Here is a 17,528-nt window from a genome sequence, read left to right on the forward strand (position 1 = left end):
ATGAAATTTTGAGGAGCCTGGATAGAGTGGATGTGAAGGGTCTATTCACCTTAGCAGACGGGTCAGTGACAGGGGGAATAGACATAGTGATTGGTAGAAAAATTAGAGGGGAGATGAGGAAAAGCTTTTTCACCCAGAGGGTAGTGGGCGTTTGGAACTCACTGCCTGTAAGGATAGTTGAGGCAGAAACCCTCAACTCATTCAAAAGGAGTCTGGATATGCACCTCAAGTGCAGTAAGCTGCAGGGCTATGGACCAAATGCTGGAAGGTGGGATTAGAATAGGCGGATCATTTTTCGTCTGGCACAGACACGATGGGCCAAGTGGCCTCTTTCTGTGCCTTAAATTTTCTATGATTCTATTGTATGATCCGTATGCCTTATTAATCACTCCCTCAACCTGCCCTGATTTGTCCAGATATCCTCCAGGTCTCTCTGTTCCTGTATCCATTTTAGAATTACACCCTTTCCTCGTTCTTCTTATCAATTCACACTTTTCTGCATTAAATTTCATCTGCCTGGTGTCTGCCCATTCCACCAGCCTGTCCATATCCTTTTGAAGTCTATCACTATCCTGCTTACAATTCATAATACTTCCAAGTTTTGTGTCGTCTGCAAATTTTGAAATTGTGTCCTGTACACCCAAGTCTAAGTCATTAATATATATTGAGCAAAGCAGTGGTCCTAATACTGAGTGAGATGTGTCGTCAGCTTCCATGTGAAAACTAACACTGTATCCTTCGATGATGTCATGAAGGGGCAGAAAGTAGATGAGAAATAGGAAGGCAGCTAAGCAGAATGATGAGCCTTTGCAGGTGATTCTCTGGCTAGGATTGGGTAGATAAGAATGGAACCATGTGAGTGCAATCCCGCACCCCCCTCTCCCCCCAAACTAGGTGATGGTGGAGAGGCGTTGGAAGAGGATGATGTGGCCAACCCTATCAAATGCTCCAAACACATAGAGAAGGACGAGGCGGTATAGTTTACCATGATTACAGTCACATAGGCTGTTTATTTGTGACTTTGGCATTTTGGTACTGTGGCAGGGGAAGAATCCTGATTGGAGGGATTCAAACATGGAGTTCTGGGAAACAAGGGCACGGATTTGGGAGGTGACTGTGTGCTGAAGGACTTTGGAGAGGAAAGAGAGGTTGGAGACAAGGCGGTAGTTTGCAAAAGATGGAGGAATCGAGGATTTTTTTTAAGGAGGGGGTGGTGCGGAAGATTTGAAGGAGAGGGGCACAGTACCTGAGGAGAGAGAACCATTAAATTCCCTTCCTGGCTCCCAGGTTAGCTGATATTGTTAAGTGGTCAGCAGTTTAGTGGGAAGAGGGTTGAGAGAGCAGGAGATGGGTTTCATGGACAAATGAGTTTGAAGAGGGCATGAGGGGAGACAGCAGAGGAACGAAAGATGTTAGTTGAGGGCTAGGGCATAGGGAACCTTAGAGGAAGTTTGACCTGGTGGGCTAAGGAGAAAGGAGGGGCGCATCAGAACTGTTGAATATATTCGAGAGAGACTTTGATAGATTTTTGGATACTAGGTAATCAAAGGGTATATGGATAGTGTGGGCCGGTGGAGTTCAGGTAGAAGCTCAGCTATGATATTGAATGGTGGAGAAGGCTCGAAGGTTCCTGTGCTTCTATTTCTTATGTCTATATGTTCTGATTAGATGGTCTCAATCTGAGTGCCAAAGTCCAGAAACTGCTTTCACATGTTGGAGATGAGGGTGGTGGAGATTGGGAGGGGTTTAAGAAACTAGTTTCCAGTAGTGAAAAGAAGCAGGGGGTGATCTTTGCATTCGAGGGTAATCCTGATAGTGAGCAGTTTTAGCAGATGAGAGCAGAACCCAGTAGTGCTTTGTATGGTCCAGCCAGATTTGGCGGTGACTGGCTAAACCATTTGACCGCTTTATCCTTTTAAGTCTGCATCTCTTGGACTTCAGGGAGCAGAGATGAGGGCCATACTGGGGGAATGGCTGGGGTGAGAGTGGGTAATGATTTTAATGGGGACTAGGGCATTGAAGGTGGACGTGCAGGTCTGGCTAAGCAGATTGGTAGCTGCAGAAATGCCTTTTTTGAATTCATTCATGGGATGTGGGCATTGCTAACAAGGTCTGTCCCTAATTACCCTGAAGGTGACAGTGAGCTGTCTTCTTGAACCGCTGCAGTCCATGTGGTATAGTTACACTTATAGTGTTGATAAGGAGGGAGACCCATTGAAAGTGAAGGAATGGCGATATATTACCAAGTCAGGATGACGTGTGACTTGGAGGGGGACTTGCAAGTGGTGTTCCACATGCGTCTGCTGCCCTTGTTCTAGATAGTCGAGGTTTGGAAGGAGCTTTGGCGAGTTGCTGCAGTGCATCTTGTAGATGGTACACACTGCTACCATAGTGTGCCGGTGGTGGATGGGGCACCAATCAAGCAGTTACTTTTGACCTGGATGATGTTCAGCTTCTTGAGTGTTGTTGGAGCTGCACCCATCCAGGCAAGTGGAGAGTATTCCATCACACTGCTGACTTGTGCCTTGTAGATGGCGGACAGGCTTTGGGGAGTCAGGAGGTGAGTGACTCGCCAGAGAATTCCCAGCTTCTGACCTGCTTTTGTAGCCACAGTATTTGTGTGGTTGGTTCAGTTAAGTTTCCGGTCAATGGCAACTCCCAGGATGTGGATGATGATGGGGATTCAGCGATGGTAGTAATTGAGCAGATGCTGGGGGCAGTGGTTGGATTCTCTTTTGTTGGAGATGATCATTGCCTGGCACTTGTATGGTGTGAATGTCATGGTGAATGGAGGGCCAAAGGCTGGACAGTTACTATTTTGAAAGTGCAGTTGTAAGTGAATTGAAAGATTTCCCCCCCCCCCCCCCCCCCAGCGGCGAACACAGGAGGAAGTAGAGTTGGGATGGGCAAAGTGTACACGTGTAGAGGGCAACACAAGGAAATGAACAGAGATGGCCTTATCTGTGATTGACATGATGGTGAGTGAGGCCCCATGAGATAGCAAGCTCAAGGAGTGGCTATGTATATGGGTTGGGGAGTTTATATGGAGGAGAGATTAAGGGAGACCAGGAGGGCAGTGAGCTCTGAGGAGGGAGAGCATGGTTCTTGAGATGGAGGTTTAAATCACTCTGTGCAGAGGCTGAGGGAAGAAAGCAGTGAATGTATTTCGTGAGAAGGAAACTAGGGAGGGCTGTTAGAGTATGAGGATTTTAAATGAAAAGTGAGGGGATGAAACAAAAGGGGGGGAATGTGCTTGAGGAGTAAGGGGCAGACCAAGTGTGATTTGGTGATAAGTGCCACACCTCGACCACGACTGGGCAGGAAAGCAGAGGAAGGTTTCGCCAGGCAGGGAGGCTTCATTTAGGGGGACAGTTTAATTGCCCCTCAGCCAGCTTTCCATCAAGGTCACAATATCGATGCAACATCCAGAATGAGCTTATGGATAGCATAGGCCTTGTTCACAAGTGAACGGACATTTTGGAGGGACTTCCAGAAACTATTTGAAGAGTAGGTGCAATAATGGAGGTATTTCCATGGGGATTAAAACCCAGGAGGTGTGCAGAATTAGTTGAGAGGCAGAAAAATAAATGGTGGCAAAGTTGGAGGTCACCATAAAATCCAGAAGCGGTGGAAAAATACTTCTACCCAGGACAGTGAATCTCTGGCCAGGAACCAGACTGTAACTGAAACTAAAAAGCCAGTAGGCCAGTCACTAGTTCGGGGGAACTTTAAAATTTAAGCAACAGAGCAGCAGATCAGAGTCATAGCAGCTGAGTCTTGGTGTAGCCCAGTGCAAAAACATAGGGATAGAAATTCAAGTCTGGTGGCATCAATCAGCCGCCAGTTGGCTGCAATAGATCTGACTGTCAGGCACTGCATCTAATGGGCAGCCAATCCAATATCACTAGTTTTGTCACTGTCTGAGTTGAATTTCTACCCCATTGTCTTGATGTCTAGAGAAATCCAGGAATTTGAGAGCCAAATTTGAAACCAAGATCCAGTGCTCATTGAGGAAGGCAGAGAGGTCAGGAGATGGGCATTGGCAGTTTAAATTAGAAGTTAATTTGTACTTCGGACTAAAATGTACCCACTGTTAGAGCCAGGTGAACTTTAACAGTAGAAGAGAGGGGATTGATAGAGAAAGGGTAACAACCAAATTGGGTTAAAATTTCTGTGTATTTTGATACTTCAAAGAATTGTGGAAGAATCTCTGGAGCGCATGCCCTTCCCTTTGCTGACATCACTTCAGGTCTGTTTCTGTTACATTGCCACCATTGAATCACTATGAAGTGTGTGCATTCCCTTTTAAGGTGGCAGGAAGTAAGGCACCAGTGTGCAAAGCCACCTGGTGGTTTCTCTTTACATCTGCCCTTCGACATGCAGTCCTGGTATGTCCAGTCTTTGTTGGTGCTTATGCCAGAAGCAAAAGAACTGTGATCTGTCCTAGCTGGCTGTTTACAGGCAATGTTGAAGTTGTGGTTTGACATTTATAACTGGCCTAACAGATGTACTTGTTGCAATGAAGACCTGATACAGTAGTTTCTGATGCACTTGGCAGAGTTGGCAGGGGTGCTGGATAATGCACTCTTTTCATGAGTGGATATGAGCCTTAAGAATCTGGCCTCCATCTGTTGTGTTCTTTTGCTGGTCTGCAGGAGGGGAGAGGTTTTGATTGTCCTGAGGAGTTATTGCCCAATTATTGTAATTATTAGAGTTAAGTGGAGGCTGTTAATCTGAGTAGATCATATCATATACCAATAAATTCCCTGTATTGTTTCTCATGGTGAGTTCATGAATACAAATTCTAATAATGGTCATGGGAGACAGACCACAAGTCATGGGAGTCAGTTGCCAGTGATCGCCAGAGCTGGCAGACAGCCATAAAGGCGGGGCTAAAGAGTGGTGAGTCGAAGAGACTTAGCTGTTGGCAGGAAAAAAGACAGAAGCGCAACGAGAGAACCAACTGTGTAACAGCCCCAACAATCAATTTCATCTGCAGCGCCTGTGGAAGAGTCTGTCATTCCAGAATTGGCCTTTATAGCCACTCCAGGCGCTGCTTCGCAAACCAGTGACCACGTCCAGGCACTTACCCATTGTCTCTCGAGACAAAGAGGCCGAAGAAGAAGAAGGGAGACAGACTTCAGAAACTTCATAGCACCACCTACTTGTCAGAGTCTATAACTACATTGTTACAGACAACTTCTACATACTAGATTTCCATACTAAATATTTGCATTCGTTAAACGCTGACACAAGTGTGATAAATCATGACAGGAAGTTAGAAAGGGAATACACGTATGCAAGATTTTTTCATTATATATGTGTGTGTGTGTAATATATATATATATATATATATATATATAAATCTAATATCCAGTCGAGATTAATCATAGTTCAAAGTATTACCAAAAGAATTACATTAAAGCAGCCACTTCCTAGTTTTCCTGACCTTGGTAACCTAGCCTCCTTCAAAGCCAGGAGACACGGATTTATGAGCAGCTGTCAGTATACAGAAATTTTCCCCAGGAATTAACCTCTAGTTAACTGCAAAGTATGCCAGTTATGATCACTTCGCTACAGGGTGCATCTATGCAGTGGCATTACAGGGGCAAACCACTAAGTATAGTCCATCTTAACAGCTAAGCATCATAACCATGCTACTTGTGAGCAATGCCACAGAAGGTCAGCTACGAGGAAGGCTCTGTGCTTTCATACTTCTGAATGGGCATCGATTACCTGTGCAATAATACAGTATTGGCAGGGTGCTTTTGGTAAATGGCTGTGATCATTATATGTACCTGATCTTCTCTCATCTGCTTTTCCATCACAGGATGATGAATCACTTTGCACATTGAAGCCAGTGCTGGCCACTTCTGGCAGTTACCAGGAGCATGGTGGACTGCGACAGCAGCTGTGACTCCACATTCCCGAGCTCGTGCTGCACTGTGAGCAGTGGTACAAGAGACGATTGCAGCAACCATGGGCAGTATTCCCAGACTGTGTTTGAGGAGATGCAGGGCTACGATGTGGAGTTTGACCCACCACTGGAAAACAAATACGAGTGTCCAATCTGTCTGATGGCATTAAGAGAAGCAGTGCAGACACCCTGTGGCCACAGGTTCTGTAGAGGTTGCATTGTGAAATCTATTAGGTCAGTGGCTAATTTTTTTTCCTGTTGTCCAGCACAGTGACCACGCACCTGCAACACCCCCCCCCCCACCACCGTCAATAGTCTGTATAAATCAGATCCCCTGCTTTGACAGCCTGTGCCAGGTGCCAGTGAATTGCTTTAGCCCCATGTGAGAGTTGGGGAAGAGAGTCATTGTTGCATTTAAGTGTTAACAAAAAGAAGTGATTTAATGAGCTACCTTAATAGCTTGCTGGTTATATGCAAACATCATAGTGGATGTGTACGGTCATATAGTGGTTATGTTGCTGCAGTGGTATTAGCCTGGTGTTCGTGGACCACTGGATGTCCATAGAAACTTGCCAGGGGGTTCATGAAATAATATCTAACGAGAGAGCGAGAGAATGACACAAGGGGGGGGAAACAGAAGGAAGAAAAAAAGGAAACAAGCTGCCTGCTTTGTATAAATTAATAGTATTTGGTATTAGTCCAGCACAAGTAGCTGGCTAGATGTCCACCCTGAAGCTCCTGAATACTCGCCCTTCATGGTGATGGACACCTCTAAAGCCATGGTTTTCAGTGGTGAGTCTCACATTTACTTTTGGCAGGGCGGGAGATGGGAGGCCAACTGCTGCTGTGATACTAGGGTGCATTCATTTGGTTTCATGCAGTGAGCAAGTGCCATTATAATGCTGCCTGGCTTGCTGAGTATTTCCAGCATTTTCCGTTTATATTAATCTGCAGTTTTGCTTCTTGTAATTGTGGAAAAGCATAGTAACCTGCTTTGAGCCTGTTAAACATCTAAACGGGGAGAGCCTGTTCTTTTATACTGATTTGGCCAGTAGCTGTTTGCATTGCGTGTGATCTGTGAACTGATTGTTAATGGGCATACATAGAAACTTTAACCACATTAAAAGCAGTTCAAATGCCATGCACTTAAATGTTAGTGGAGTCACACATATCCTTTATCTCTGGTTTGTCTGTTCTGTCTCATCACTGTCTACATCAGTGAAAGAATTCTCAAAGTGCTACTCTCAGTAATTATAGGTTTTCTTAAAAGGTATTATTAAAACACTCTTTACATACAGCACTTTTGTATTGAGTATTATGTCAAATAACTTAGATGGGGATGGGGGGAGTCTGTGATCACTAAAATATTTCTAAAGGGGTCCTTCAACCCAAAAAGTTTGAGAGCCACTGTGTTACTGGACTAATAATCCAGAGAATGAGAGTTCAAATTCCACTATGGCAGTTTGAGAATTTGAAATTTGTTTTTGTTTAAAAAGCCTGAAAGTGAAAGTTGGTATTAGTAGAAGTGACTGAAAGCTCTCAGATTGCTGTAAGAAAAAACAAGTTGGCTCAGTAATGTCCTTTTGGGATGGAAGCCTGCCGTTCTCAGCCAGTCTGACCTATATGTGACTCTGGTCTCTCGCCAATGTGATTAACTTTACACTGCCCTCTGAAGTGGCCTCTAACTAGTACTCGGGCAACTAGGGATGCCCACATCCTGAAGATTGTTTTCTTAAAGAAAGGTCTCCCTCAATCCTTGGTCCTGGCTGGTATATTTGGTTTCGGTAATCTTTGTTTCGGGATTGGGGAAATGAGCCAGGGTTAATGCCACTGATCACTGCTGGAAAATGTGTAGACAATGGCAGATCAGACTTGCCCATGATGCCGTTCCTTCCTTGCCTCAGTTTCTGGACTTCGAAAGGAAAATGGCTCCATAGGCAAGTTGCTTGTCATTAGGTTAAAAAAAAATCTTTTTCTTATGCTCAGTAAAGCTACATATCTAGTTAAGAGCTTGTACGTATGTGAAAATATCATGAGCATGCCTCAGGTGGTAATGGACTAGACAGGGGGGGGGGGTTGCTGATCCCTGTTCAACAATGCAACAGCTTGTGGAGGCAGACCCACTCGGCACCAAGTGTTCTCTGTTAAGTGAACCTGCAGGTTCCAAACTAAAGTAGCTCTCCGTAATTAGCAGCAAAGGCAGTCTGCACCTGGCAATTCAAAATTGTCTTTTGCACTGATGTTAAAAAAAAAACTTTGAATTATCCAATAGTTTGAATTTCTTTCTTTTCTTTTGAGCCTCCTTATCTCGAGAGACAATGGATATGCGCCTGGAGGTGGTCAGTGGTTTGTGAAGCAGCGCCTGGAGTGGCTATAAAGGCCAATTCTGGAGTGACAGGCTCTTCCACAGGTGCTGCAGAGAAATTTGTTTGTCGGGGCTGTTGCACAGTTGGCTCTCCCCTTGCGCCTCTGTCTTTTTTCCTGCCAACTACTAAGTCTCTTCGACTCGCCACAATTTAGCCCTGTCTTTATGGCTGCCTGCCAGCTCTGGCAAATAACAGCAAAATGGGAATTATCTAAAAGAAATTGAATTAGACAGTTTCATTTAGGAGGACTGAACTGGACAGTCAATGAGTTTGAGCTTGTGACTGCTTTGCGTGTATTTATAGCACCTTCGGAAATCACAATCTGCTACTGGCTAAATTACTCCAAAGTATTGGTGAAGATTGGGATACAGCTCAATCATCAAATGGGAGAGTTTGTACTGTTGGTCAGCTGAAAGATTTTTTGAAGGAGGGGGGATTTTTTTCCTGTATTGCCAGTCAACAGCAGCTAACCACCCATCCCCACAGCGACGGAAAAAAAAACTAACAGCTTCTGTAAAGTAGTTGTTGCTGTCAAGTAAAGGACAACACCAACTTAGAAACCTCTTTTTACTGTGAGTAGATGAAAAGAATTAATGCCTGGAGCTGATCTTCTGCATAGAATTCCAGGCGACCAAACCTCTTTCCATTCAGTCCAATCATCTAGAATGCCAATGGACCAGACTTTTTCCCATTGTACATAATTCCAGTGGCGGATAACCTTTTCCCACCTGTTCTAATTGTATAGAGTAGTAGTTAGCACACTGTCCTTCCTGAGTGCTGTTCTGAGATTGCGATTAAAGTGTGTTACTCGGCAGAAACCATGAGAGGTTTATTCTACATCTGGCCAGTACTGTTCTGGGCCTGGAAGTTCGTGTGGCCAACACCAGATGCTTAGAGTAGAATTGTGGATTTTTCAGTATTTTAGGCAAATGCTGGGGCCCAGTCACCTGCCCTCTCAGTTGAGCATGATGCCTAGAGTAAGAAAAGTGAGAGGGGAGAAAATTACTTTGGTCCCCCACTACCACCCCGTACTCCCTGATGATAACACCCTTTTTTAGTGTGTTTTCCCCGTCTTGAATTTTTGCAAAATGGGGAAGGTGCTGGATTTAAGGTGGGCCTTCTCTTCAACTGTAGGGCAGTACAGGTTGGAAATAAAGTGACAGCTCTGTAGCACTGATTCTCTGACTTATCCTCCCTTCAGTGCGGGAATCAATGATTTTACCCTGTATGTCGACCCTACTCTGTTCAGTCACCCAGAGGTTTGGGATGCCATGTCGTCGGATGGAGAGAGAGCAAAAAGACAAACTGAAAGCAAACATCAATTCATAAGAGAGCATGAAGGAAAAAGAAACAAAGTAAATACCTGTTTTTAAAATGCAATAGGGGCCAGCCACATTGATTGGCACTGTGGATTCTTAACTTGGAATAGGAACAGTCAGAGGGAGGGGTGTTCTTACTTATAATTCATTCCCCAAAGTAATAAGGGAGTCACAGCATTAGATGCCTGAAATCACAGATTTATTAAGCATACCATAATTCTTATGAAACATAGACTTAAAAGCAGCTCTTAGGACAAAACCGTAAGTTTTTAGCTGGAGGATCCAAACACATTGAAGCTCCAAACTCAAGGTTCTTCAGTTGATCAGAACTTGATCAAATTTCAAGTAATCTCTTCCAACGCCCAATTTAAAATTTTTTTTTCTCACATTCTATGTGACAAACCACACATTTCATAGTGACATTATAGTTGTCATTCAGAGCTTATTTGGTTGCCCTGTTCTTGCAGTGCCCAGATCCTTACTCTCTTTACTGGACGTGTCCTTCTTAACTTTGAATGAACAAAGGGAGCTTTACTGCCTGTCCTGTGCCTGTGCAATAACTTCAGTCTTAACAAGATCTTTTTCCGTAGATTGGTACAACTCCCCAACCATTTCATACCAATTTTCTGCTTCTGAAAAGGATGATGTAGTCTCTTGTGCAAAATTATCCACTGGTTAAAGCTCTCTGCTTTTAATTATGTTGTCTAAGTTTTAATATCAGTCTTGAGTCAGGATTTGATTATGTTACTGGGCTACAAATCCAGAGGTCTGTACTGATAATCCAGAGAAGAGTGGCGGTTTGAGAATTTGAACTCTCATTATTTCCAGATTTTTTTTTAATAAACAAACAAAACTTTAAATGCAATGGATTGTTAATTGGACATGCAATACAGAAAATAAAAAGTACTTGAAATTATTTTGGAATAAGATTTGAGTTAAGTAAAGATCTGCAATCTAGTAAAATCTGTTTGTTGTTAAATCTGTTTAATTTTACTTAAACTTATAATTTGCACTTTGTGGTTTAAAACAATCACAGCTTGCATTTCTATAGTACTTTTAACACAGAAAAACATCCCAAAGTACTTGACGGGTTTAATCAGCCAAAAATGATTAATGAGTCAAAGAATGAACTTTTCGGAGAGGTGATTAAAAGATTGCCCCAAAAGGGAGCTTTTGAGATAGGTCATAAAAGGACAAAGGAAGACAGCACGGCAGGGGTTTTAGGGAAGGAATTCCAAAGTGCAGGGCCTAGATTGTGAATGTCATTGGGTAGCGAGAGAGCAAAAAAGATGAACTGAAAGAAAACATCAGCTCGTGAGAGGAGCAAATGGCTGTTTTTATAAAATGTAGTAGGGACCAGTCAAGTTGATTAGCACTGTTGGAGGAATGCAGGGTTCTTTCAGGATTGGAGAGCTGGAGAAGGTTACAGAAATTGAGAGGGGCAAGACCATGAAGAGATTCAAACATGATGAGAATTTTAAATTTATGGGATTGGGGACCAGGTCAGTGAGAACAGGCTGATGAGTGAATTAGGACTCGGTGTGGGAAAGAATGTTATCAGCTATTTTTAATGAGCCGAATGGTCAGGAATGGAGGTACCAAAAGCATAAATGACGGTTTCAGCTGTAGATGAGCTGAGACAGCCGGAGCATGTAAATGTTGCGATGGTGGAATAAAGAGGTCTTTGTGTTTGGGAGAGTATGGGATGGGAAGTAGGACACTAAGGTTGCAAAGAGTCTGGTTTCAACCTGAGAGAGTGGCTGTAGAGGGGAATGGAATCAGCGGCTAAACAACGGTGTTTATGGTGGGATCTGAAGATTGAAGATCTTTCCAATGCTTTATACATACGAATTAGGAGCAGGAGTAGGCCACTTGCTCGGCCATTCAACAAAATCATGGCTGATCTGATTGTAACCTGAACTCCACATTCCCGCTTACCCCCAATAACCTTTCACCCCCTTGCTTATCAAGAATCTATCAACCCTCTACCGTAAAATATTCAAAGACTCTGCTTCCACCACCTTCTGAGGAAGAGCGTTCCAAAGACCCACGACCCTCAGAGAAAAAAAATTCTCCTCATCTGTCTTAAATGGGCAACCCCTTATTTTTAAACTGTGACCCCTAGTTATAGATTGTTTCACAAGAGGAAACATACATTCCACATCCGCCCTGTCAAGATTCCTATGAATCTTATATCTTTCAATCAGGTTGCTTCTTACTCTTTTAAACTCCAGCAGATTCAAGCCTAGCCTGTCCAACCTTTCCTCATAAGACAACCCGCTCATTCTAGGTATTAGTCCAATAAACCTTCTGTGAACTGCTTCCAACGCATTTGCATCCTTCCTTAAATAAGGAGACCAATACTGTACGCATTACTCCAGATGTGGTCTCACCAATGCCCTGTCTATTGTATTCAATTCCCCATGCAATAAACAATGACATTCTGTTAGTTTTCCTAATTACTTGCTGTACCTGCATACTAACCTTTTGCGATTCATGCACAAGGGCACCCAGATCCCTCTGCATCTCGGAGCTCTGCAATCTCTCACCGTTTAGATAATGCTTTTTTATTCTTCCTGCCAAAATGGAGAATTTCACATTTTCCCACATTACACTCCATTTGCCAGATCTTTGCCCACTCACTTAACCTATCTATATCCCTTTGTAGCCTCCTGTGTCCTCTTCACAAATTCCTTTCCAACTTGTCTTTGTGTCATCGACAAATTTAGCAATCATTACCTTCGGCCCCTACATCCAAGTCATTTATGTAAATTGTAAAAAGTTGAAGCCCCAGCACTGATTTCTGCAGCACACCCCTCGTTACATCTTGCCAACCAGAAAATGACCCATTTATGCCTACTCTCTGTTTCCTGTTAGCTAGCCAATCTTCTATCCATCCAAAATGTTACCCCTACACCATGAGCTTTTATTTTCTGCAGTAACTTTTGCTGTGGCATCTTATTAAATGTTTTCTGGAAATCTAAATATAATACATCCACCAGTTCCCCTTTATTCACAACACATGTTACTTCTTCAAAGAACTCCAATAAATTGGTTGAACATGATTTCCCTTTCACAAAACCATGTTGACTCTGCCTGATTACCTTGAACTTTTCTAAGTGCCCTGCTGTAAGGCTTTAATAACAGCTTCAACATTTTCCCTAAGACAGATTTTAAACTAACTGGCCTGTAGTTTCCTGCTTTCTGTTTCCCTCCCTTATTGAATAAAGGAGCTACATTGGTTATTTTCCAACCTAATGGAACCTTCCCCGAATCTAGGAAATTTTGGAAAATTAAAACCAACACATCAACTATCTCACTAGCCACTTCTTTTAACACCCTAGGATGAAGTTCATCAGGGACTGGGGACTTGTCAGCCTGGAGCTCCAACAATTTGCTCAGTACTACTTTCCTGGTGATTGTAATTTTCTCGAGTTCCTCCCTCCCTTCCATTTCCTGATTTACAGTTATTTCTGGAATGTTACTTGTATCCTTTATGGTGAAGACTAATGCAAAATACCTATTCAATTCATCTGCTATCTCATTTACCCTTATTAATTCCTCCAGATTCACTTTCTATAGGACCAACGTTCACTTTGTTAGCTCTCTCCTTTTGAAAAAATCTATAGAAACTCTTACTATCTGGTTTATATTTCTAGCCAGCTTTCTTTTGTACTCTAATTTTTCCCTCCTTATTAATCTTTTAGTCGTTCTTTGCTGCTTTTTATATTCCGTCCAATCTTCTGACCTGCCACCCATCTTTGCGCAATTATATGCTTTTTCTTTAAGTTTGATACTATCTTTAACTTTTTTTAGTTAACCACAGGTGGTGGAATTTTTCTTTCTCGTTGGAATGTATCTATTCTGTGTCTTCTGAAATATCCCCTTAAATGTCTGCCACTGCATCTCTATTGACCTATCTTTTAACCTACTTTGCCAGTTCACTTTTGCTAGCTCTGCTTTCATGCCCTCATAATTGCCCTTATTTAAGTTTAAAATACTAGTCTTAGACCCACTATTCTCTCCCTCAAATTGAATGTAAAATTCAATCATATTATGATTGCTGCTACCTAGGGGTGCCTTCACTATGAGGTCATGAATTAATCCTATCTTGTTGCACAATACCAGGTCTAGTATAGCCTGCTTTCTGGTTGGCTCCAGAATGTGCTGTTGTAAGAAACTATCCCGAAAACATTCTATGAACTCATCTAGGCTACCTTTTCCCATCTGATTTTTCTACTCTAGATGTAGATTAAAATCTCCCATGATTATCGCTGTACCTTTCTGACAAGGTAACATTATTTCTTCCTTTATACCCCATCCGACTGTGTGGTTACTGTTAGGGGTCCTGTACACCACTCCCACAAGTGACTTCTTGCCTTTATCATTTCTCATCTTGACCCAAACTGCTTCTAGATCCTGGTTTCATGAGGTCATCCCTCTCTATTGTACTAATACCATCATTAATTAACAAAGCCCCCCCTCCACCTTTTCTGAGCTTCCTATCTTTCCTAAATGTCATGTACCCTTCAATATTCAGGTCTCAATCTGTCATCCTGCAGCCATGTCTCTGTAATGGCTATCAGATCGTACTTCTTTATTTCTATTGGCACTTTCAGTTCATCTGTTTTGTTTCGAATACTACATGCATTCTTATAGAGCCTTTAGTTTTGTCCTTTTATTATTTTTATAACCTCTAGCCTTGTCTGCTGATTTGCTCTTAGATTTGAACTCAACGTCCCTTCCAGTCATAGTCTGTTTATCGTTTCCTATATTAATACCTTTCTCTCTTGCCTTGACTCTACTCTTTGATTTACCACATCTTCCCAAATTTGATCCCTTGCCCCCACTATTTAATTTAAAACCATCTCTACTTCCCTAGTTATGTGGCTTGCTAGAACATTGGTCCCCGCACGGTTCAGGTGTAAACTGTCCCAACGGTACAGCCCCCCACTTTCCCCAGTACTGGTGCCAGTGCCCCATGAACCGGAACCCACTTCTACCACACATTCATTTTTCTAATCTTATTTGCCCCACTCCAATTTGCACGTGGCTCAGGTAATGATCCAAAGATTATTGCTTTTGATGTTGTGCTTTTTAATTTGGTGCCTAGATCCTCATACTGACGATGCAGGCCCTCTTTCCTTGTCCTGCCTATGTCATTGGTACCTACATGGACCCCCACGATGACTGGATCCGCCCCCTCCCACTGTAAGTTCCTCTTCCGCCCTGAGCAGATGTCATGAACCCTAGCACCAGGCAGGCAACACAGCCTTCTAGACTCTCTTTCTCTTTGTAGAGAACAATGCCAATCCCCCTCACTATACTGTGCCCTACTACCACTACTTTCCTTTCTGCTTCGCCCCCTGCGCGCTCCCCCCCCACTTAAACGGCTTCCTGTACCATGGTGCCATGGTCAGTCTGTTCATCCCTCATCCACACTATAGCCCTCACAATTGTCCATACAAACTGCAAGAACCTCGAACTTGTTGCTCAATTGCAAGGGCTGAGGCTCCTCCACTCCCACCTTCTTGGTCCCCTTACCTGCCTGACTCGCAAACACACCCTCCTGTCCCTGGCCAAAACTGATGACCCTATCCTAAGGGGCGTGACTGCCTTTGGAACAAAGTGTCCAGGTAACTTTCCCCGTCCCTGATGCATTGCAGTGTCAGCAGTTTGGCCTCCAATTGACTCTGAGCCGAAGCTCCTCAAGTTGCAGACACTTAATGCAGACATGGTTGCCATGGATTGCCATGGATTGCCGTGGCATCCAGGAGCTCCCACATACTGCAGCCGCGACATATCACCTATCCTGCCATCTTTAATTTAGTTAAATTTATTTTTTCTTAATTTATAGTTCCCTTCTTTACCAACCTCCCTCACTTACCAAACTTCCTTATTCTCCGCACTCCAACAGCACTCAATGCAGACAAGCAGCACTGAGAGGCCCCTGAATTTAAACTCTCTGAAAACAATGATGTGTCAGCTTTGCTCGAGTTCAGAAACCAGTTTAAGCTAGCTACCTAATTAGCTACAGCTACTCTAAGAGCTTGTATACCCCTGTTTAAAACTGCAAGAAACTTAACTTGCCTCTTATAGTAATTTCAGTTAATTGCTAAATGAAAACAAAAACTAGACTTTAGAGACATTAACCCTTTAAATCCACCCACTTACCAAAATCCCTTCTTCACACGCTGTGCCCTCCAGCAGCACTCAGTGCAGGTACCTATCTGGTAATCTAGCATTTCCAGTATGTGCCACATTGGTAAAAATCTGTGTCCGGCTATCTCAGGTCATTTCATAATTAATGTTGTGTTTGATTCATGGAAAGCATGAGTTTGCCAGTGGAACAGATTTTTGCCTTTGGCCACAAAGAAAATATGTTGAATGCATCCGAACCAGGAAAGATTGAAGCTGGCGCATTACTTTGTGAATGCTTTTTAAATTTTTATTTGTAGAAGTAAGCTGTCACTCGCCTCAAAGCATACCTCCTACTGCCATCCCCAGATTGATAATCCAGATGGAATTTCTCTCTGCCACCCCCAGGTTGATCAGATTACCTCAAACAACCTCAGGCTGTTTGTCAAAATTTGCATCTCTACCACTTGAACTACCAGTGACCACTGTAAACATGCTGTTGCATGTTGCTCAAGCTGATAGCATCCCTCGTTGTCCTTCTGCGTAGGTTCAGTTTCCTTCATACAGATTGAAGAATTGCTCTCCACCCAGGAAGGATGTGGTTTTTATTTCTGTTCCTGATATTTTAAGCTTGTGTTGGAGCCACAGGAACAGCAATACTTACATAATACAGTGTGAACAAAATATTCCAGCACTGCAATATACCTGTTAATGTCACAATGTTATTGTTACAATTCTCTATTAGATGAGAGCTGCACCATTGAGGGCTTGACACAGTGTGTATGTGGCCATAAGTGTCAGCCTTGGCTCAATGGTAGATCTCTGCTCTGAGTCAGAAGGTCATGGGTTCAAACCCCACTCCAGATTAATCCTGGTTGGCACTTTAGTGCAGAACTCAGGGAGTGCTGCACTCAGAGGTGCTGTCCTTCGGATAAGATGTTAAAACTGAGGCCCTGACTAACCTCTCTGGTGAATGTAAATTAACTCACAGCACTATTCAAAGAAAAGCAAGGGAGTTCTCCCCAGTTTGCTGGCCAATATTTATCCCTTAACCAACGCAACATCAAACAGATTATCTACTGCGACTAGACTCCACCCTCCCCACCTCCCACAACACTGACACTGCAACCCCCAGATTCACCTGGAGTGAAACTCCCAGTAGATTGGTAATCCAGGCAGAGATTGTCACAGGTGCTGCAGGGGAGGCCGAGATGCGGGCTGTAACCATTCTTTCTTTTAAACCTCTTGCAGGGATGCTGGACACAAGTGCCCAGTGGATAATGAGATGCTACTGGAAGCCCAACTTTTCCCAGATAATTTTGCAAAACGGGAAATTCTTTCCCTTACAGTCAAGTGTCCCAACAAGGGCTGTTACCAGAAAATGGAGCTTCGACATTTGGAGGTTGGTTTGGAGGAGCTGTTCATTATTATAAGGGATATTGTCACCACTTTGTGATTTGTTGTTGATTTGTTTTGGTTTTTCAAACGTTGCACACCTGATTCTCATTGGACAAAACTTACTGAAATAGGGTGATCGGACCATACGAATTCAGAGCAGGAGTAGGACACTTGGCCCCTCAAGCCTGCTCCGCCTTATAACAAGATCATGGCTGATCTGATTGTAACCTCAGCTCCACATGCCCACCTACCTCGTTAACCTTTCACCCCCTTGCTTATCAAGAATCTATCTACCTCTGCCTTAAAAATATTCAAAGACTCTGCTTCCATCGCCTTTTGAGAAAGAAAGTTCCAAAGACTCAACACCCTCTGAGAGAAAAAATTTCTCCT

At 43.2% G+C, this 17,528-nt stretch overlaps 1 protein-coding gene across 1 annotated transcript in view; it reads left to right on the top strand.

Moving 5' to 3' along the window:
* Positions 1-17,528, top strand: part of traf6 (TNF receptor-associated factor 6) — a 53,527-nt gene that overhangs the window by 8,021 nt on the left and 27,978 nt on the right. The window contains exons 2-3 of the mRNA XM_068045951.1: positions 5,831-6,151; positions 16,992-17,142. Of these exons, the coding sequence (XP_067902052.1) occupies positions 5,892-6,151; positions 16,992-17,142 (411 nt within the window). The 5' untranslated portion in view covers positions 5,831-5,891. The remainder of the gene's footprint in view (positions 1-5,830; positions 6,152-16,991; positions 17,143-17,528) is intronic.

This window comes from Heterodontus francisci, chromosome 14 (assembly GCF_036365525.1).
Source record: "Heterodontus francisci isolate sHetFra1 chromosome 14, sHetFra1.hap1, whole genome shotgun sequence".
Lineage (NCBI taxonomy): Eukaryota > Metazoa > Chordata > Chondrichthyes > Heterodontiformes > Heterodontidae > Heterodontus > Heterodontus francisci.